Consider the following 21,371-nt stretch of genomic DNA (forward strand, 5'->3'; position numbering starts at 1 on the left):
CCCCCCCCCCCCCCGTGCCCATAGACTGAACTTCCTGAGCCTCTCCGCTGTGTCTGTGACCGTCCTCCTGGGGTGTTCTCCTGGGGTAACTCTTAGTCCCCCCAAGACCGGAGAAGAAAGCTTTGCTCTTTTTCTCAAGGTTGAGCACATGGTGAACTACTTTTTCCCTTCCAGATAATGTTGGAGTTAGTAGACCAAATTCTTTAAAAACCCACTGTAAGTCTCACTGCCATGGCATTAAGATCTGTAGATTACTTGGGGGAGGTGCTATATCGACTTTGTTCATAGAACATTTAGGTTTCCTTCTTTATCGTCATTTAATTATTTAAGAGTTTTTTCCATATAAGCCCTGGGCATTTAAGTTAAAAATAGAAACTACTTCATAATTGTAATGGATAATGGGAATGATATCTTTTGCTAATGTTTCTCATTGGTTGTTAGCAGTGTAGAAGGAATGTTATTAATTTTTAAGTTGATTGTTCTGAGTATGGTAAGACTCTGCTGGATTTTTCTGCCAACATTATGATCTCAAATGTAAAAAATAACTTTTTCTTTTTCCAGTCATTTTATATTTAAGGTCCTTCTTGCTTTATTGCATGTGCCAGCATCTCTAGTGTGATGTTGGGTAGTGGTTGAAACATCAACCTTCTTTACTTTATTCTCAATCTTTTTTTTTTTTTTTTATTCTCAATCTTTAAAGGACTAAGACTGAGATCCTTAGCTCAGGATGGCATCTCCTTTGGTTTTACTATGTCTCATTGATACAGTTAAAGGAAATGTTCTTTAATACTTGTCTGAACTTTAAAAGGTACATGTTAATTTTGAACAAATGTGTTTATCCATCTATTGAAATAACTCTTGTACTTCTTTGCTAACCCCCAGTTGGTCTAAAAGTACTTACAAAAAGCTCTTTCCATGTTAAAGGTGAATTAAAGAAATTAAGTCAATTTTTATGACAACACTGTGAGCTAGACACTATTTGTTATCTTCTAAATGAGACCGTATAGGCACAGAGAGTCTGACAAACTTGCCCAAAGTTGCATAGCTAAACTTTAGCATTTTCAGAGAAGAGTATAAACGGATATTCTGATACCAATTCTAAATATTTAAAGTTAGAAAACAAATGAACAAACTATTAAGTATATTCTAACCTCCTATTTGAGACATATACCTTGATATACCTCCAATGTACAAGATACCAAGATGACTGAATTCAATTACTATTGCATATTTTGGATTTCTGTTGATAAGTCTGGAATAGTTGGATGAGTGATAAAGTCATACATAATTCATAAATTACATATTTATTCCATCCAATTTGCTATTCTTGCCTCCATTCAAAAAATACATTTTATTGTAATCAAGACACTCATATAATTTGTAATCTATTGATAGTAGTGATATAAAAGATTAAAAAATAAAGCATAATTATGTTCAAAGTATACAAAATTAAATTTTCAGCAACTATAAATTAAATGCAAAAAAATTGTCTGAAGCTTTCAAAAAGTTCTTCATCCAAGGTTCAAATTATCTGCCAACATTTAATGGCAAAATTTATATCAATAAACAATTTTAACTCAAAATTATTTAAAACTTCAATTCGCTTACCCTTTGAAAATATAATTCCCAGGTCCAATGTCCGTCTAGCTGTCAGTCGTGTCATCCTTACTATATCCTTGATCGGGGCATGTAGAAATATGAGTCATAAAAACTGTTCATATCTCAGAGTCTTTGAGATGCCAGGTGAGGCTCTGGTGACCACTGTTCTGACCTAGCTAACTCCTGTCCACCAGTGGGAGTGTGGACAGGAGCAAGAAGTGGACACACTTTGCAGGGAGGAAACGGTGCTCCATTCTGCGGCCCTGTCCTGGGCGCTGAGAAGAGGCTTTGACAAGTTCATTTGTTTGTTTACCAAAATGCTTCTGCTGTTCGAATCCTCCCTGCAGACCAGAGCCGGGCCCTCTGGGTCCACAGCTTCCAGACATATGGATCTGGGGGGCTTCTGTCCACAGCCAGTGGAGTGGGGGCTGCCGCAAAGCATTTTCTGGAGTCATAATGGCACTGGGGGTGAGAGTGGGTGTGGAGGTGGAGGTGGGGGTGGGGTTGGGTTGGAGCTGAGGGACAGAGGGTGCAGGTGTGCACGTGCCCAGTGTCCAGGCAGGGTACCCCCTCACCTGCTTCCAGGGGAGATACTAAAGCTGGAGCTGGTTAGGAGCAGAGAAGCGGGGGTTTGAGCCAGCCTGTGTACTCAAGGTCACCTTTATCATGACGCCAGGCTGCCTGCTGACGACCTGCTGGGCTTTGACCAGCTTAGGCTGGGTCAGCTGGCTATTTTGGAGCCGTGGAAATAGCATAAGTGAAGTGCGGCATTAGTGTCTTTGCGTGTACTTCTCCCATCCACCTGCAGGACTTGGGTGCTACCAGTTTCATAAAATAACTTCAGTTATGTTCCTTCTCCCCACTTTAAAAAATATTGTTAGGGCTAATGACTTTGGTAGAACTCTTCTATACAACCATCTGGGGTGACGGTCTTCTAGGCTGGGGTGTCTTTGATTCCCATTTCATTGATTTAATGGCTTGATTTGCTCTGTCGTGTTTCATTCCCTTACCATCAGCATTGCATATGTTGCTGGAAACTTTTGTTGGTTTTCAACCTGTCAGGACCAGGGCAGTGTGGGGGAGAAGAGAGGATGGCATCGTTGCCCTCAGCCTTCCCTGTGGGGTGCTGGCCCTGTTCCCCGGTGGGAACACACACTCCTTTGTGTGCTGAGGCCTCTGCCTAGGACTACCCATAGGTAGCTCTGTGCTTTGGACATTCCCGGTAGGCAGTGGCGCCTCCTCCCGTCCCTCTGTCCCCCACAATAAAACAGGAACTTTATACTCTAGTAACCTTCTGTCCCTGTTCCTTGCTTGATTTTTCTTTATAATCAGTTTTTATAAAGCAGATGTTTCCTACACCGCCCCCCCTCCCACGCACCCACACATCAATGACTACTCCCCTGTCATCTTCATGGCTGCTTCTGCAGAGTCTAGCACAGAGCCTGGCACATAGTAAGTGCTCAATAAATGTTCCAGATGTGGCTCTGTCACTGCTACCCCCTCACAGCCCGGTGAGGACTCCCCCCTCCACTTGCTGCCACCCATGCCCTGGGGCCAGGAGAGCCCAGATGTCACTGACCTTGGTGATCTATCATGTGTGTCCTAGACCTTGGCGTGTTCATGCTGGCTCTGGGGGACAGCTGATAAAAGGTGGGGCTTCCCCTGCTTCTTCCTATTCCTCCTCATTCTAAGCTGCCAGGGTCTTATTAGCCCTGTTTACATGGTCGGGATGTCGAGCGATTAATTTTTAATGGCTTGGTTTATTGCATGTTTGAACGGTTTATTGAGTAATTCCCACATTTAAGTGATTAATTCCCCAGAGTTCAGAACGACTGGTTAGTTTTACATTAATCAGGGTTTCTGAATGCCAAGAGACAATCAATCAATCCTTCCTGTCAGGGAGAGTAATGTTAAAGCACCTCAAGGTACAATGAGGTTAAGAGAAGGAGTAATTAAAACCCTGTCTTCCCCTCATGCAAATTTGATGTCTCTCTCTTCTGTCCTCTTCCTCCCACCCCCATCTGAACTAAGACACTCCCTGAACCCAGCTGCTCCACGAAGTATCAACTCTGCCTTGGCCCTTGATGAGGTCTAGCTTGCCAGCCTCTGCAGGTGGAGCTACTCTGTGCCCCACTCTGGGGCAGTGAGGCTCATGGCAGGGTCCCGGCTCCTTCCTCCCAGCTGGGCTCTTGGTCTGTAGGACTCTGAGCCACATCTGTCTGGGCTCTGGACAGACTGTCTGGTCTCCCCAGTGTCAGGTGACCCAAGCGGGCCTCAGGCAGGTGTCCCACATCGGGACAGGCGAGGGTGGGGGCACAAGTACTTTGTCTTTGGACGCTATTGTGTAACCAGTGACCCAAAATGTAGGCTCAGAAGACAGTAGCGTCCAGTTCTGGAGGTCAGTGCTCAGAGTCCACGGGCTGAATCAGGTGAGCCAGTCAGGGCTGTGTTCCTCTTGGAGCTGCGGGGAGGGGCCGCTTCTCTGCCTTCCCATCTCCAGGGGCGGCAGCTGTCCTTGGCCCCTCCCCTGCCTCCACGTCCACAGGTGGCACTGCGGCAGCTGCCCAGCTCCCCTTTCTGTCTCAGGCCTTCTGCTCCTCTTCGTGTTTAAGGACCCTGGTCCCATACGTTGCTCCCAGATAAGCCCGCATAGACTCCCGACCCCAAGGTCAGAAGAAGGGTAGCTCAGGTCCACCCACAGCCTTAAATCCTCATCCGGCTCCCCTGATCTGTTTGCAAGTTCCGCACTGGGTCACAGGCCCTGCTGAGCTGCCTGCAGCTCCCGTGGCCTGAGAGGTAGCATGGCTGCCTGTTAGCACCACGGACCCAGGGATCGTCGCCAGGGGCTCAGCCACCCTCAGTGGCCACAGAGCGCCTAGACCCCAAAGCTGGAGTACAAACCCGAATGGCGTTGCCTACCTCCTTGTTTAGGGTTCAGTGAGAAGGGATAGAAGCACAGACTAACTGGACGGTCCCTGCAAATGGTCCAACCATGATGTAGTCTTGTGGGCCCCAGAGGGAGCCGTGATGGGCAAGCCTTTGTGTGCTGGGGGACCAGCCTGCATAGATTCTGAGGGGACTGACACATGGGCAGGAAGACAAGGCCAGGGAGGCAGCGGGCAGGAGCAGACCGTCCCGGACGCCGCACACTGGCGTGTTACGCTTCTGTATCCCATTTCCTTCGGATGTGAATCCTTGGAGCACCCAGGAAAGGTAGTTACTTTCCTCTGATAATGAAGGCTTAGGGAATCGATTCATCTAAACCCACACAGTTAATCATGGTGGCGGTTACAAGCTTGGGGTCCAGAAACATCCAGGCGTGGATTTGAATCCTGATTACACAGCATATTGGGTGCCTCAGAGCTAATTCCTTCATTTCTTCGAACCTTTCATGGCACCATCTATAACCCGGGCAGGGTGCTCTGTCCTTATCACGGGCGGCTGTGCAGATTCAGTGAGGTTTGTCGGGGGTACTCTGCCCGGTGCCTGGCAGTCTGAGCCTCAGCGTGGCTGAGTTGTGGTGGCCATGGAGGAATGAGTGACCTGTGGAAATTGTCTGGTTGCAAGTGGTCGGCAGTCAGAGGTGACTGTGCACCTTAAAACCACCAGGGACCTGGAGGGCATTTGGGGCCTGGGAGGGCACTTGGGGCCGAAACATCGGAAGGGCAGCTTTCTCCAGCCACAGGTCCTCCAGCGGGCTCCGTCCTCGGGCATGGACAGGGAGGAGGGGAGGCCAGGCGGGGACAGGAGCGCCGTGCCTCCTTGTCTCCATGTTTAGACTCCAGCTTGTTAGCCGTGGGAGCTGGGGAGGTTTGGATCAGGAAAGTACCCAGAAGCCACCCAAAGGAATGAGTGTTGGGGGACGTGGAAGTGGGGGCCATCTGGAGCCGTCATGCTGCCAGCAAATGAGTGTATTTTTAAAATTTTATTCATTCAACACAAATTGATTCAATAAAAATATGCCAGTTATAGGATGGGACATGGAGGAGAAAGAAATAAAAACCTACATCCTGGTGGTGCTGGGAGAAGACGGGAGACGTCATTTCTGAGTGCGACAGAAATAACCAAGGCGTGGTGTGATGGTGGCTGGGAAGGTTGTGCGGTCAGGGCAGGGACCCCTAGAGGTGGGGGGGTGGGGGGTCTCTGGGGGAGCCACTGCAGGGCCTGGGAGGAGGGATGGGGCAGACGGACAGGAGGCGTGTGTCAGCACTGCTGGTGAGCAGGCCCAGGCTGCAGATGATGGTGGAGAAGGAGGCCCAGCCACTGTGGAGTCCACGTGGAAACTGCGTGGCTCTGAGTGACTCCACTTTTGCCTCCACTGGATTCTCCCCATTGGCATAAAACCTCAGCAGATTTTTTCTCATCTTAAAAAACCAAGCCAAGCCTCCCGGGTCTCCGGGTCTCTCCACACCCACTGCTGTGTTTCTCTGCTTCCTTTCACGGCCTGCTCCTCAGCATCCTCTGTGCTCCTTGTCTCCAATGTCTCTCCTCCCCTTCTCTTTCTGAAAGTTTGCCGGCTTTGTTAGGATGTGTAACACTTGTAAGAAATGTTCATACTTGGAGAAGGTGCAAGAATAGTTCGATGTGCTCACAAAGACCCTTCGCCTGCACGTGTGGGTCATTCTTTTCTGACCACATTAGCTTTCACCCTTTTTCTATATACACATGTCGCTGTTTCCCTGCTCTACTGGCAGGTGAAGTGTGTGCCGTTCTACCTGTAAATACGTCTGTACATCTCCTTACAGTCAAGGATGGCCCCTTTCTAAGCCACAACACACTGGTCCAATGCAGGGAATTTAATACTGGAACAATAACCCATATTCAGATTTTACCAGTAGTTCCCCCAGTGTTCCTTTTGGAAATTCTCATGAAAATATACATGCAGTTAAGAGTCATTCTTTTTGCTGTGCTGTTCCCACTCCCGGCCCCGCCCACTCCCGGCCCCGCCCACTCCCGGCCCCGCCCACTCCCGGCCCCGCCCACGGCAACCACCGATTCTTTCTCCTTACTTATGGTTTGGCTTTTCCTATAGAAACAACACAAGCCTGGTTTCTTTCACTTAGCACACTGATCCTGAGGTTGCCTACTTGTCCCATGTATCATTCATTTGAATAGTACCCCATAATCATTTACAGAGGGGTGCAATGAGGATTGCTGGGTTAAAAGGTAACACAACAGGTTAGAGTGCCGTGCTATGAAGCTGTCCGCAGCCATTTCAGCACGAGCTCGATCCCCAACCCGGGAGGTGACCCACATGGCACAGCAGACTTCTCCTGTCTCCTCACTGCTCTCCTCAACAGTGTATTTCAGTCAGTCGGCCTGTTCCGCTCCCCACTCTGTCTGGTGAATCCTCTCACCCCCACCACTTCTCTGGCCTGTACTCCAGTTCCTGTGCATAAATAAAATAAATCTTAAAAAAAAAAGTGAGTTTATACAAGAAGTTTCCAAGTTGTTTTCCTGGCTGTGCTTGTTCTGCGTCCCCACGGGCAGTGGCCAGAAGGCCGGGCTCCTCTGCACTGTGCCGGTGGTTGTCATACATGACAGACTCTTACTGTGTTTTACAGTTATATTTCCCTAAGGACTAACCCACTTCCGCACCTTCTCAGGTGCTTATTTTCCACCCCCCTCGCTTCTTTGATGAGGTGTCTAAATACTTCATGCATTTCAGAATATTTGTTTTCTTCTCATTGACTTTTCATCAGTCTTTCTATATTCTGCATAGTGGTCCCATATCAGAAATGTGGCTTGAAAATATTCTCTATCAGCTCATGATTTATCTTTTCCTCCCCATAAATGTCTTTCAAAGAACAAGACGTTTTTTATTTTGATAAAGTCCAGTGCAACAGTTTTTCCCCTTTATGGATGCACTTCTGGCGCTGTACCTAAGAACACCGAAACCATAAAGCTTTCCTCTTATGTTTTTCTCAGCGAGTCCTACAGTTTTTGGTTTTATAATTATAGTTTATATGATCCATTTTTCAGTTAATTTTTTTGTGTGTAAGAGGTGAGAAATGGGTTGAGGTTATTTCTTTTTTCTTCACCGAGAGGTTCAATTTCCCCAGCTCCATTTGCTGAAAATCACTGACATGTCCTTACACCTTGGTCAGAATCAATTGTCTGTGTGTGAGTCTCTTCTGAGCTCTCCGTTCTTTTTCATTGATCTACGCGGTGATTCTTCCACCAATACCATACTGTCTCCATTACTGAAGATTTATAGTGGATCTTGAAGTCAGATAATGTGAGTCTTCCAACTTTGTTCTTCTTTTTCAAATTTGTTTCCCCCATTCTAATTCCTTTGCCTTCCTATATCAATTTCAGACTCATCTTGTTCAGATCTAAAAATAAAACAATGCTGCTGGCATTTTGATTGGGATTAAATCTATAAATCAATTTAGGAAGGATTGACACGGGGGGTGCACTGAAACAGCCTTTTTTTTTTTAATTGAAGTAACATTGGTTCATAATATCATGTACTTTGCAGGCAGAGAGCATTGTTAACCAACATCTGTTTATTCAACATCGTGGTCACCACCACAAGCTTCATTTCCATCCTACACCATCCAGTGGCCCATTTTACCTGACCTACCACACACTTCCCTGTCCCTCGGTAGCCCCTAACTTATCTTTAGAAGAATTAAGAACTTAAAGATAATGAATCTTTTAATCCAAGGACACAGCCTATCTTTCTGTTTGTTTAGGTTTTCTTGGATTGCTTTCAAAAATATCTGTTGCTTTTAGCATATTTTAAGACATATTTGACTTATATGTAAGTATTTTATGGGTTTTAATGATATTATGGATGATGTTATTCCAAAATGTTGCATTTCCAGCTGTTCATTGCTAGAATATAAAATATAATTAATTTTTAATATATTGGACTGACTTTGTGTGACTTGGCCAGGTTCACTTACTAGTTTTAGGATCTTTTTGTAGGTTCTTTGGAATTTTCTGTATAAACAATGATGCCATCACAAGTGGAGTCAGTTTTACTTCTTCATATCCAATCTCTATGCCCTTTATTTTTCTTGCTGTATTGAACTAAGACTTCTAGTTTACTGTTGAACTGAATGGTGAAAGTTGATATTCTTGACCTTGTCCTTGATCATTAATATGTTATGTTGCAGGGTTTTTTTAGGTGTCCCTTCTCAGGTTAAGGAAATTCCCTTTGTTGAAGGTTTTTGTTATAAATACATTTTGAATTTTATCTAATTTTTTTTTCATCCACTTGGGCTATTCATGTGGTTTTTCTTTAGTCTGTTGGTAGTTTGAATTACATTGATTTAAAGATGTCAAACCAGCCTTAAATTTCTGGGCTCAGAAATTTTGTTGGTGTGTTACATTCTTTTTATATAGTTCTGGATTTGCTAATAGTTTACTGAGGACTTTATATATATATATATATATATACTCATGAAGTATTTATATTTGCAGGGTTTTGGGGGGGTAATGTCATTTGATGTAATGGTAATGCTGCTTTCAGAAAATGTGTTGGGATGTGATTCTTCCTCATTTGCCTTCTGGAAGAAATTGTGTACAATTACTATCATTTCTGCCTTAAATGTTGAGTAGAATTTACCAATGAAACCATTTAAGTCTGTTTTTTTTTGTTTGTATTGGAAGAGTTTTTAACTAAAACTTCAGTCTTTAATAGTCAAAGGGCAATTCAAATTACATATTCGTAAGTAAATTTAGATAGCTTATATCTAATTGATAGAAACTGATAGTTGAAGGAATTTGTTCATTTCACCTAAGTTGTCAAATTGATAGTATGAAGTTGCTCATATGTCCGTGTTAACCTTTTCAAGTCCATAGAGTCTGAAGTAATCTCATTCCAATTCTTATATTCCTTTTTTACCCTTAGTCTGATTAAAAAGCTAATCAATGTATTGATCTTTTCAGGACTCAGATTTAGGTTTTATTGACTTTTATCTATTGGTTTCTATTTCAGTGCACTTGTTCTTTATTATTCCTATCCTCTACTCACTTTATTTAGTATTTTTTCTACTTCCTTGATGCAGATGCTTAGATTATTGACTTGATTCCTTCCTTTGTTTTCTTATATAAATATTTAATGCTATAAATTTATCCTGAATACTGCTATAACTGAACCCTGCAAATTTTGATAAGGTGGTATTTTACTTTTTACTGAGTTCAAAATAATTTCTCACTTGCTCTTTGACTCATGAGTTAGACTGTTTAATTTCCAAATATTTGGGGATTTTTCATACATTTTATATTGGACCCTAATTCCTTTGAGTGCAGAACATGCTTTTGATTTTTCTAGATTTGTTAAGGTTTGTTTTATTAATTATAATGTGGCCTATCTTTGAGCATTCTGTGTGTTCTTGAGAAGAATGTGTATTCTATTCTTGCTTATTGAGTGTTCTACAAATGTCAGTTACAAAATTGACAAAGATATGTAATTTCTTTACAGTTTCATTGAGAAATAATTGACAGAGATTACTGTTAAATTTCAGGCTTGTAGCATGATGATTTGATTTACATATATTGTGAAGTGATTATCACAATAGTTTCAGTTTATATCTGTCTTCTCTTATAGATTACAATGAAAAGTTAAAGAACTCTTCTTATGATGAGAAATCTTAGGCTTTATTCTTTTAATGACCACTCTACATCCCACATAGCATTTTTAGCCATGGTCCTCTTGTTGTACATTACACCTGTGATACTGAATTTCCCTTGACCAGCCTAATTAGAGTTGATATTTACTCTTCTAGTGATACCTAGAAGCTTGTTAATATGTAAGTGCTCTCCACACTGTCTCCTTTTTCATAATAATTATATCTATTATATATATATATATATGTTGGAAAGTCTATCAGACATTGTTATATATATTTTTTCTTTTAATGGTCATACATCATGAAAAAGTAGCCGTTAATAATAATCTGATATTTATCATTTCTGTTGTTCTTTCTTATTCCTGAAGTTCCTGATCATGGCATCATTTTCCTACAACCTGAAGAATTTTCACTATCAGCCTGAAGAACTTACATGCTCAACCTGGAGACTTTTCACTACCATTTCTTTTAAAGAAATTCTGCTGGTGATTAATTTTCTTTTTCCTTCATCTAAGAAAATCTTATTTTCTCTTAGTTCCTAGAGGATTTTTTTTGTTTTTTGTTGTTGAATATAGAATTCTGGGTTGACATTTTTTCCCTTTTAGCATTTTAAAGCTGTTGTCTGTCTTTGAGTTCTGTGTTTTCTGGTAAAAAAAAAAAATCTGTAGTCATTCTTGCTTTTCCTCTACATAGAATATTTAAATTTTTTTTCCTGGGTTCTTTTGAGATTAAAAAAAAAAAAAACCTTTGGAATTTAGTTGTTGAGCCAGAGGCATTTAAACATTTATTTACTTCATTTATTTGAATTTATTCTTTTTGAAATATGCTGAGCTTCTGAATCTATAGATTTAGATGGATGTCTTTCACAAATTTGGGACATCTTTAGCCATTCAAATATTATATCATGCTGTATTCTTTCTCCTCTCTTTCTGGGACTTCAATGGTATGACCTTTTAATACCCTCCCGTGCTTCTCAGTAGCTCTTTACATGAAGTGTTCTTCCATCCCCCCCAGCCCCCAGATTCACTCATTTCTTGATAGCTTCAGTTCTTACTCCTCTGTTATTTCCATTCTACTATTAGAATTTAAAATAATCAGAAACTATATATGTCTCTTCTCAAATTCCTGTTTGGTTGTCTCTGTCTCTCTGAGAACACCTACTCCCCTTTGTCTCAAACATGCCTGCCTCTTTGTCATGGGAATCACTGTAGTACTTGCTTTTAGCTTGAGCAATTCTGGCATCTGGGTCTTCTTAAAGATTGGCATCTTTATCATTTCCTTAAAAAAAAAAAAAGGAAAAGAAAAAAAAGCTCCTGATAAGACTTTTCCTGATTCCTTGTAGATGAGTAATTTTGGTTTCCGTTCTGGCTACTTTGAATATTCTGCTGTGGAACTGAGTTCTGCTATAATCCTCTGGGCAACACTTGCTTCTGTGATGTCTTCAGTACAGTCAGTCCAGGTGTGATTCTGTCCTTTGTGTCAGGTCAGCTGCGTCAGCCCTTTGTCCACTGCTGCAGGTCCCCCTGTCGCTACGGAGTCTGGGGTGGAGCCTTTCCTTCAGCACCAGTGGGACGTCCCCTCCTCTGCATACTCTCTGCTAAGGCTTCCTTTCCTGATCTGGTCAGAAAGCCCAGTTTTCTCATAGTCTTAGCTGCCAGCCACTTGCTCCTGAAGGTCTCCTGGGAATCTACCTTGGCTCAAAGATGCAATAGAAAAAGAACAAATGAGACCCTCCCCCCACATTGGTTGCCCCCACATTTAGGCTGCTCCATCCTCCTGTTTTGCAGTTCAGAGTCCTTGGGTCATTGGCTTTGAGTTTTGCCTGAAGCTGCTAGTTCCTGTCTGGCAGAAAGGGCTATAGTGAGTTGAGTCCATCTTGACCCACAATAATGTTCTGGTTTATGGTAATTCTATGGAAACGTTTTACCATTTAGGATCAGAAAATGTACATTGTGTTGGTGGCCACGACTTTTAATTTTGAACACTTCCTGGCATTTCGTGTTGAGCATGTTGCCCATATTTTGTAGCATGAAGGCTAGTTTTGTAGAATCTTATCTCCCACCCCCAGACTTTTCTCCTCATCATGTTGAAACAAGATGAGGTCCATGTGGCTAAATCCAGCCGGTATTTCTGTCTTTATCTTGATTTCTCAACACACTCAAGTCTTCTCTTCTTGAAATGCTTTCTCCTCGGAGCTGTTACTCTTCCTACCTCCCTGGCCATGTCTTACATCCTTGTTACTGGTTCTTCTTAAGGCCCAGCCTCTAGATCTCTGAAGGAACCCCAGTCCATATTTATATTCCAAGCCCCTTCTTCTTCTTCTTTTTTTTTAAAAGGATATATTTATGCATATAAGAAGTGGGGTACAGGTCAGAGGTATGGGGGTGAGAGGATTCACCAGAGACAGAGTGGGGAGCAGAACAGGCAGATCAATGAAGTACACTGCTGAGGGGAGCAGCGGGCGGGCCAGGAGAGGTCTGCTGCACCCTGTGGGTCACCTCTGGGGCTGGGGATCAAAATCACGCTGCAGTAGCTGTGGACAGCCTCATAGTGCCGGCATCTCCTCTGACTCCAGATGCCAGGGCGAAGGGAGTGCTGATCTGTCACCTGCTCTCTGGTGCAGGAAGGTTGGTGGCAGAGTCTGCTTCCCGGAATGTCATCCAGGCACCTGGGTCTCCATCACGCTGCGTGATTCATTGCGAGGAATCCATCACCCAGCCTGGCAGCAGAGGGGGAGAAGGCCAGCATCTTGGCTCCTTCTCTTCTCCTCTCTTTCACTGATGTCAGAGCCACGAAGCCTCATCGCTGCTCTGAGGTTGGTAATGGTGAGGGACCCTGGCCAGGGCTGGGCAGGGTCTGCTGTGCCCCATGGTGATGGGCAGATGCCACCAGCCCAGACACTGAAGCAGTGCAGATGGGGGGGGGGTTGGGTGACAGTCCCAGGAGGCGACCTCCGGCTGACCAGCCCCCTCCTCACCCCCACGCCTCTCTTACGTGAAGCACCCACATGCATTCTGGGCACTGTGTCAGCTGTCTCCGTGATAATTTGTATCTGTGAGGTGATTTCATAAATCTGGGTGGCCCCACATCCACTGGATTTCTCCCTTAATTTTTTTTTTTTTTACTTAAAGTAAAAGTCATTCTTTTTAATGTATGGTTGCAAGAGTTTTTAAAAAGAGACACAAATTGCATGCCTGCCTCCACATTTAAGATATGCCCCCCCCCCCAATTCTGCCATGACCCCTCTTGGTCAGCCCCTGCTACACCTCCTACTGCTTGAAGCTGCTGATTATTTTGCCCTTACAGTTTTGCCTTTTCCAGAATGTTCTATGAATAGAACTGCATAGAATGTAGCCTTTTGAGTCTGACCTCTTTCACTCAGCTTAATGCATTACAGTGATTCATGGTGTTCTTTTTGCTGAATGTTAGTCCATCATGTGGAGATTTGTTTATCTGCTCCCCCCTTAAAGGGTGTTTAGATTGTTTCGAGTTTTTAGTGGTTATGAATAAAGTTACTATGAACATGTGCATAAAGGTTTTTTGTGTGAATGTAGTTTTCCTTTCCCTTTAGTAGGTACTTAGGAGTGTATGGCCAGTGGCTATTCGCCTTTTAAAGAAGTTGCCAAATTATTTTCCAAAGTGGTTGGACCCTTTTACATTCCCACCAGCAATATTTGGGTACCTTGTCACTGCTTGATAGAGCCAGGCTTACCTTCAGCCATTTCAGAGGGTGTGCAGAAGAATCCTATTATTGTTCTGAACTTCGTTTTTCTAATGACTAATGATGGTGTGCATCTTCTTCACGTGTTTATTTGCCATCCAAGTGTCTTCTTTTGTGAAGTGTTTAAATCGTTTGCCCACTGAGAAAAGCTTGCTTATCTTATTGGAGGTTTCCTAGTAGAACATTCCTGCTAGCCTTTCCTATGCAGAAATGGCAAAAGTGAAGAATTGTTGCCATGCATTGAAATGGAAACATTTTTGAACATTCCTAGACCTAAAAATAACCCGCCAAGGAACATATGAAACCTGAAAGTATACTGACATGGAGTAAAGGCAGGATTGAAGGGTAAGGCCGTGGAGGGGTGGAGGGGCTGGAGGGGCTGGGGACTCCCCCCTGCTCTGCGCCACCTGCTTCTAGGACAGCTGCTGCAAAACGAAGTCGCCGTTGTCTTCACTTTCACTTTCTCCTTTGTGTGCCATAAAAGTGAAAATCCTCTTTGGATTTATTTTGGTTCATGAAAACAGGTACTAATGTAGGTCTTTTGTAAAAGCAAAGTGGTATAATGTGAATTTTCAAGCAGTTCAGAGTATCTTTATTGGATTTTGAGTTCTTTATTAGATGTATAATTCCTAAATATTTTCCCCCAGTTATGGCTTGTCTTTTTGTTCTCTTAACAGTGTCATTTGAAGAGTAAAATTTATCAATTTGTTCTCTGTGGATCAGGCTATTGATGTTTATATATAAGAAAATTTTACCTGAGCTGCAATCATCCTGATTTTCTCTTGTGTTTTCTTTTAAAATGTATAGCTTTAGGCTTCGCATGTATATCTAGAATCTATCTTGTGTTGATTTTTGGTAAGGTATGGGTCAAAGTTCTTTTTTTTTTTTTTTTTGGCACTTGGATTTTGATTATTCCCTACCATTTACCATAAAGGCCATTCTTTTTTTTTTTTTAAGCTTTATTTTTATTTGTTTGTGCATACAGAAGTGGGGTACAGGCCAGAGGCTCAGGGGCGGCGAGAGGCTTCACCAGAGACAGAGTAGGGAACAGAACAGGCAGATTGACGAAGTACACTGCTGAGGGGAGCAGCGGGCGGGTCAGGAGAGGTCTGCCGCACCATGTGGATCTCTTTCGGGGCAGGCGGGAATCGAACTCATGAGGAAGTAGCCAAAGCCTCTTAGTACTGTGCTTTAACCCGCTGTGCCACCAGGGAGGGCCGCTGCACAGGATTTTACAGCAGGTCTCCTAGTCCTGTTCCATGGGCCCTTGAGTCAGGCAGCCAGCAGCCACCGAACACTTGCTGAGTGAAAAACTTTTTGTCACTAGAGTGTGCTGGGGCCCAACCCCTGCGTTTATGGACTGGAAGTGCCTGCCTGGTGTGCATAAAAGTGAAAATCCTCTTTGGATTTATTTTGGTTCGTGAAAGCAGGTACTAGTGTAGGTCTTTTGTGAAAGCAAAGTGGTATAATGTGAACAGAAGCAGAGAGCTTGGTGGGAAGGAGGAACTGCCAGGATTTCCCAGACTGCACCACAAGGAAGGCCTCACAGAATGACTGGGAGCCTGGAGTGGGGGGGGGGGGGGAGAACACTCCAGGTGCAGGCTACAGCTGGTACAGAGGCTTGGGAGGGGCCCTACAGTTTGACTCTGGGAGAACAGTGGGTGCCGTCCAGGTGACCCAGGGTGGGCTCACCAACCCCCAGCCTTCCTTCGGCAGGTGGCCCTGCAGAGCCAGGTCCAGAGGCCCCTCCCAGCGCTGCTCCACCATGTCTGCAAGGACCATTATCATCGACCACGGGTCTGGCTTTCTGAAGGCCGGCTTGTCCGGGCTGAATGAGCCCCAGATGGTCCTCCCGAGCATCGTGAGCTACCTGCCGTGCAGGGAGAACCCTGGCCCCAGCTCCGCCCGGAGGCCCCTGAGTCTGGGCATTAACTCCGACTACCCTGACACCTTTAGCTACCCCATACAGCGTGGCCGTGTCCTCAACTGGGAGGCTGTGGAGAACATCTGGAAGGTTGTTGTGAAGAAATGTCGACGAGAGCATGAGGACACCCCTGTAATAGTCACAGAGTCCCCCTTGAGAGAGCCTGCGGACCGACGGAAGACCCTGGAGGTAAGGGCCCCTGGTGCTGACCTGGCTGGGCAGTGGGGAACCACCTGGAAGTTTGTGTTCAGGTATGACTGGGCTTCTGGAATGCTGCTTTCTAAATAATTTGCCCTATAAATGTTTTCCAAGTGTCTTGTGTGTGCCTGACACTGTGCTAGGCAGAAGAGACTCAGGAGACCCCTCCTCAAGCAGAGACTCAGTAGTTAAAATATTCTGGATAGGCAGTGCAGGAGGGAGACAGGATCTCTACTCATCCAGTCCATAAATGTTCCCACATCATATTCTGGTCTTCAAATAACTTATGTTCTGACTTGACCACAAATAGGTTAACAGGTGAGAATGCCAGTAGCTCTAGAATGAGATGGAGTGATTAGAAGACTGGCATGGAGAGGGAGAGCCCCTGTGAAGAGTTTTTTTTTTTTAAAGATTTATTATTTGTGTATACAGAACTGGGGTACAGGCCAGAGGCTCAGGGGTGGCGAGAGGCTTCACCAGAGACAGAGTGGGGAGCAGAACAGGCAGATGGATGAAGTACACTGCTGAGGGGAGCAGCGGGCAGGTCAGGAGAGGTCTGCCGCGCCATGTGGTCACCTCTGGGGCAGGCGGGAATTGAACTCATGCAGAACCGGCTTTAGATTCTCATTGCTGTGCTTTAACCCGCTGCGCTACCAGGGAGGGCCAGAAGTGCTTGGATTTTACCTAAGTCAAGGCTTTGCTAAAGCTGGCCCTCCATTTGATGTTTTCCAATAAAGTTTCATTGTCACACAGCCACGCCCATTCATTTGCATATCAATTCTGGCTTCTTTCCCACTGCAGCCTTGGAGTTGAGCAGTTACAACAGGGACTGTGTAGCATGTAAAGCCTAACAAAATCTACTGCTGTTGGCTCATTAAAGTATATGATGCCTGGCTCAGATATGAATTCCACACACGCAATAAGTGATGTTTTATATCCCGAATATTGCATGGGGCATACTTATACAAAGACATTTTTTTGCCTTACTGAAATTCAGATCGAACTAGGCATCTTATATTTTTATTTGCTACATCTGGCAACCCTCCTTGCCCTGTACAGAATATGTTTCCTAACCCCTGCTCTAAATGAATAGGAAGCTTCTGGGGAATTTTAAGTGGGAGAGTCATATTTGATTTTCTATTTGAAAAAGAGAATGCTGGGAGGTGGGAAGCAGGGGGATAATATTCTGTGTATGGCCGGGAGCAATGATGGGCCGCTGAGGTGTGAGGAGGCAGGTAAGCGGTCCACAGCCTCTCTCAGCTGCAGTGCCAGTACCTGGAGTGCAGTGGGGCGGGTGGGGGAACTTGGGGGTGCTCTGTAAAGACCGTCTTGGCCAAAACCTAAATATCCAAATTCCAGTTTTGTCTTGATGTTTCAGAATATTTTACTTAAAAAAAATTAGCCTTCACCTGCCAGGAGGAGGTGAGTGTTTTCCTTCCCTCTGCTCCCCCTCTTCCAAACTTCTTTCCTTTCCTCTCAATTTTCGAAGCCAGGAGCAGGTATGCAGCGCTCCCCTCCCCTGTCCCCTCCAAAGTCACAGTCAGGCTGCCAGGTTGCCCTTTGCTTTGGTCCCCAGTCGTCCCCGACACGGTGTCAGGCTTCTCAGCGCTATTCCTGCCCGTCTGACAGCCCGAATGGTCTTCTGATGCCCAAACTCTCCCCAGTGCTCAAGAGCCCCAACCCCTCCTGCCACAGCACGCGCCCCAGGGCCCCTGAGCCCAGCACTCTGGCCGCCCACCTGCCCCTTGCGGACACCTGTCTACACTGACCTCAGGTTTGAGAGCTGAGTGCCTAGCACAGTTTTGGGGAAACAAACGTGGAGGACTTCTGCTTAGGGAAAACGCCCCAAGCTACGGCCTTCTCTCTTCTTGTAGATTATGTTTGAGCTCCTGAATGTCCCATCCATACTGCTGGCAGACCAGCTGGAGATGTCCCTTTATGCGTCCGGCCTCCTGACTGGTGTGGTGGTGGACTCTGGCTACGGCCTGACCCGCGTGCAGCCCTTCCATCTGGGCTGCCCCCTGCGCGCCGGGGGCAGGACGCTGGAGTTCGGGAGCCAGGACCTCTCCGCCTACCTCTTCAAGAGCCTCTTCAAGGAAAAGAGCAATGAGCACGACCTGTTTCAGTTGGACACGGTGGGCGCCATTCAGCAGAACAGGTGCTTTGTGCCGGAGAGCTTCGAGGAGGCCCTGGCGTTGTACCAGAGACGACGGGTGAGCAGGTGGGACGAGAACAACACCTACCAGCTGCCAGACGGCACCACCGTGGAGCTGACCGCCATGCAGCGACTGGCTCCAGAGATGTTCTTCAGCCCCCAGAGGTTCGGTCTGCCAGGGCCAGGCCTCCCGCAGGTGGTGCATGACGCCGTCGAGACCTGTGACACCTCCGTGCAGCCAGCGATCGTCTCCCACGTGATGGCCTGTGGGGGCAACACCCTCTGCGTGGGCTTCACAAAGCGCCTGTTCCAGGAGCTGACCGTGAATCATTTCTCCTCCGTCCAGGTCTCCATGTCGGTAGGTTCCAACAGGAACTTCAGCGTCTGGCTAGGGGCGTCTGTGGTGGCTCATCTGTCCACGTACGGGTCTCAGTGGATGACCAAAGGGGAGTATGACGAGCACCTGCGTGTGTGACCTGCCGCTGGCTCCCGTCAGAGCGGCATGAGCAGGTTGATTTCGGCAAGAGGGTCGGGGCAGGGGTTGGGTTAGCCGGCTTTGGAATTTTGGGGTCACGAGGGATGTTTTAGGATTTTATCTGGTATCAAGTGTGGGTTCCAGCTCCTGGAGGGCTCGGTGTCATCCCCTGGGTCTGCTCCGGGGGACATTTTATCAGTGTCCGTCTCGGGGTGGGGGGGGTACGCTCACCTGCTCCCTCTGTGCCTGAGGCCACCTGTTTTTCTCAGCCTCTCCTTGGGTGGATTCACTCTTCTGGGTAGAGTAGGTTTTAGCTGGGACAAGAGGAAATAGGGCCATCGGCTCGTAGTCCTACTTATTTTTAACCAGAGGGTAGGGAGGGTAGGAATGTGGAGAGCTGAGATTTCTAGTCCTTTCTGGGAGGACTTGCTCCAGGTGCTCTGAAGTGCCCCTCCCACCTGGGCCAGGGTCTTGTTTTATATGTGCAAATAAATAACTTATTTGGAACCAGTGCTGGCTTCTGTGAAAGGTGGGTGTAGGGCAGGCAGTCTCTTGGGGAGACACGGAGATGGTTGTGATAACTGTGGGGGCTGAGGGACAGTGGTTACCTGTGCTAGGCCTGAGGGATGGTGAGGTTTGGAAGATGACTGAGGGTCCTGGTTTCAGGGACATCCCTGCCTACTGTGGGAACACAGGAAATGTATTTCAGATGGCGAAGAATGAAATGAATCAGATGTAACAGAATGGGGAGGGGGCCTCTTTCAATGGGGTGGCTTGAGATGGAGATTGCTGGGGACAGGTGGTAACTGCCCACCTTCTGTGATACCTGTGAGATTATGTGTTCAGGTACCCCAGTGGTTAGGTGGGCCCCACGACCATAACACAGGTTTGGCCAGGTCAGCTTGCATCTGACCCTTAAAACAGTTCCATCAGCTTGAGGAGTGCAGAGGCTCCATGGACAGCGGCCAGCCGAGCTGAGCTGGAAGGAACTTGAGTGACCCAACCTACCACCTGCTCTGCTTGAGGACCTGGGGAAGCCCCAGTTATGTGCAACCACTGAGATTTGGGGTTGCTGATATGACCCCAAGTTGTTTGCTTATTCTACATAACTAAGAAAGAGCTTGCTATTTCACAGATCTTTTTTTCTGGTGAGTAGGGAAATGGGGTTCAAATTCAGTGTGGGTTCTCAACCACTGGGTTCAGCGACTGCTTCTGAAAGGGCTCATGGGCCCCTAATACTAACAGCCAATAGGATTCCAAGGACAATGTCCTGCTGTCTCAGGGACGGCAGGCGAATTGGAGGCCAGGGTCCAGCACACGTATTCTTTGGCACATGAGCCATAGTCTCTGAACCGCAACTCTGTCCCTGCACTGGAGACATCAGTATGGCCCAGAGTAACACGTGGGAGCCTAGAAAGATGACTCTTCCGTGGGGTAGTCAGAATCAGCATGGCACAGATCCAGGTATTTGGAAGTCAGGGTTGAGGTGCAGGCTGGTTCTGTCACCCGCAGAGGGCACCTTGGGCAAGCTGGCATCATCTCTAAGTTCACCAGGTGTAAAAAGTGGGAGCAACAAACATCCTCTTCAAGATGTGGGGTTGAGGATGAGTTAAGACGAGACGAGAAGTTACTTTGAAAACTAGAAAGCACGCCTGAAAATGAGATGTGACTCTAACCTTTATAGTTCCTTCTCACTCTCCTATTAATCAGGAGTATTAGTAGAAAAAGCACCCAGCCTGTTTTGCCAGGTATTGTGGGTTTGCAGATAGTCCTATTTAATCCTCATGGGCATACTGAAATGAGTGATGTTTATCCCCATTCACTAGTAGGAAAACCAAAGCTTAGCAACATTAAGCACCTGCTCAAGTTCACACTTAAGCTCAGCTAATAATAGAATGTTACAGTTCGGATTGCAGCAGTATTTTTAGAAAACGAGACTAAAAATCATAGAAACATTGGAATTTGTTTCAGGTGATAAGTAGGCAGCCCCGTGTAATGGTGGTACATCTGCATCAGCAAATACTCTATTTTACCTTTACGGGGTTGCCTCATGGTAACAAAATAGCTGCAGATGCTCCGGGCATAACACCCATAATCCCGGCAGGAAAGAAAGGCTGAAGAGCGTGTGCCAGCTAAGTCTGTCTCTTACCAGGAAAACCTCACTTAGCAGACTTCTGCTGATGTGTCATTTCATAGAGGTAGCCGGAAGAAACAGGAAAGAGCAGGAGCACATGAGTACTGAGGAGCTGATTCACACCACCTGATTTTTGGCAGCGAAGAAATCTGAATCTATCCATACTAAAGCTGAGTGTTCTACCCACGGTGCCAGATTGTCTTCCCCATTGTTGGTCCCCTTCGGCCTGAGAGATGCAGACATGTGATTTTCCAGACTTGAGTGAAAGCTGCTTTGGGGTGGCAGTCATGATGTTGGCATGCTGAGTAGTAATCTTTGTGCTTGAAACAGGTTTATTTGTGTACACCTGAACCTTGAAAGGCCGAAGTGGGGAAACTAAGAAATGAGTATGAGAGAGAAGAGGAAGGAGGAGGAAAGATGGGCAAGGGTTTTGGTTTTGTTTTTTTTTTTTTTTTTCCCTTATTTAGCTCTGGGCAACTGTCATCAGAACTCTTTTTCTCATTTTATTCCAAATGTAACATTTAACCTTTCTGTTCAAGCATCAAATCTGGCTGCCTGGTGTATAATTATGAACTTTTCTTCG

At 45.7% G+C, this 21,371-nt stretch overlaps 1 protein-coding gene across 1 annotated transcript; it reads left to right on the forward strand.

Annotated features, from left to right (window-relative positions):
* The first annotated feature begins 15,667 nt into the window (after nucleotides 1–15,667).
* ACTL8 (actin-like 8) lies at nucleotides 15,668–18,654 on the forward strand. Its single transcript, XM_004678548.1, has 2 exons — nucleotides 15,668–16,015; nucleotides 17,899–18,654. The coding sequence occupies exons 1-2, from the start codon at nucleotides 15,668–15,670 to the stop codon at nucleotides 18,652–18,654; spliced, it is 1,104 nt and encodes a 367-aa protein (XP_004678605.1).
* The last annotated feature ends 2,717 nt before the right edge of the window (nucleotides 18,655–21,371 follow it).

Source organism: Condylura cristata, unplaced genomic scaffold, assembly GCF_000260355.1.
Source record: "Condylura cristata isolate star-nosed mole 26May11 unplaced genomic scaffold, ConCri1.0 scaffold00008, whole genome shotgun sequence".
NCBI lineage: Eukaryota > Metazoa > Chordata > Mammalia > Eulipotyphla > Talpidae > Condylura > Condylura cristata.

Excerpts from the sequence above, each read along its gene's own strand:
- ACTL8 (XM_004678548.1), top strand. The coding sequence starts at position 15,668 with ATGTCTGCAAGGACCATTATCATCGACCACGGGTCTGGCTTTCTGAAG. Across the intron at positions 16,016-17,898 it reads ACCGACGGAAGACCCTGGAG|ATTATGTTTGAGCTCCTGAA; the intron begins GTAAGGGCCCCT and ends CTCTTCTTGTAG.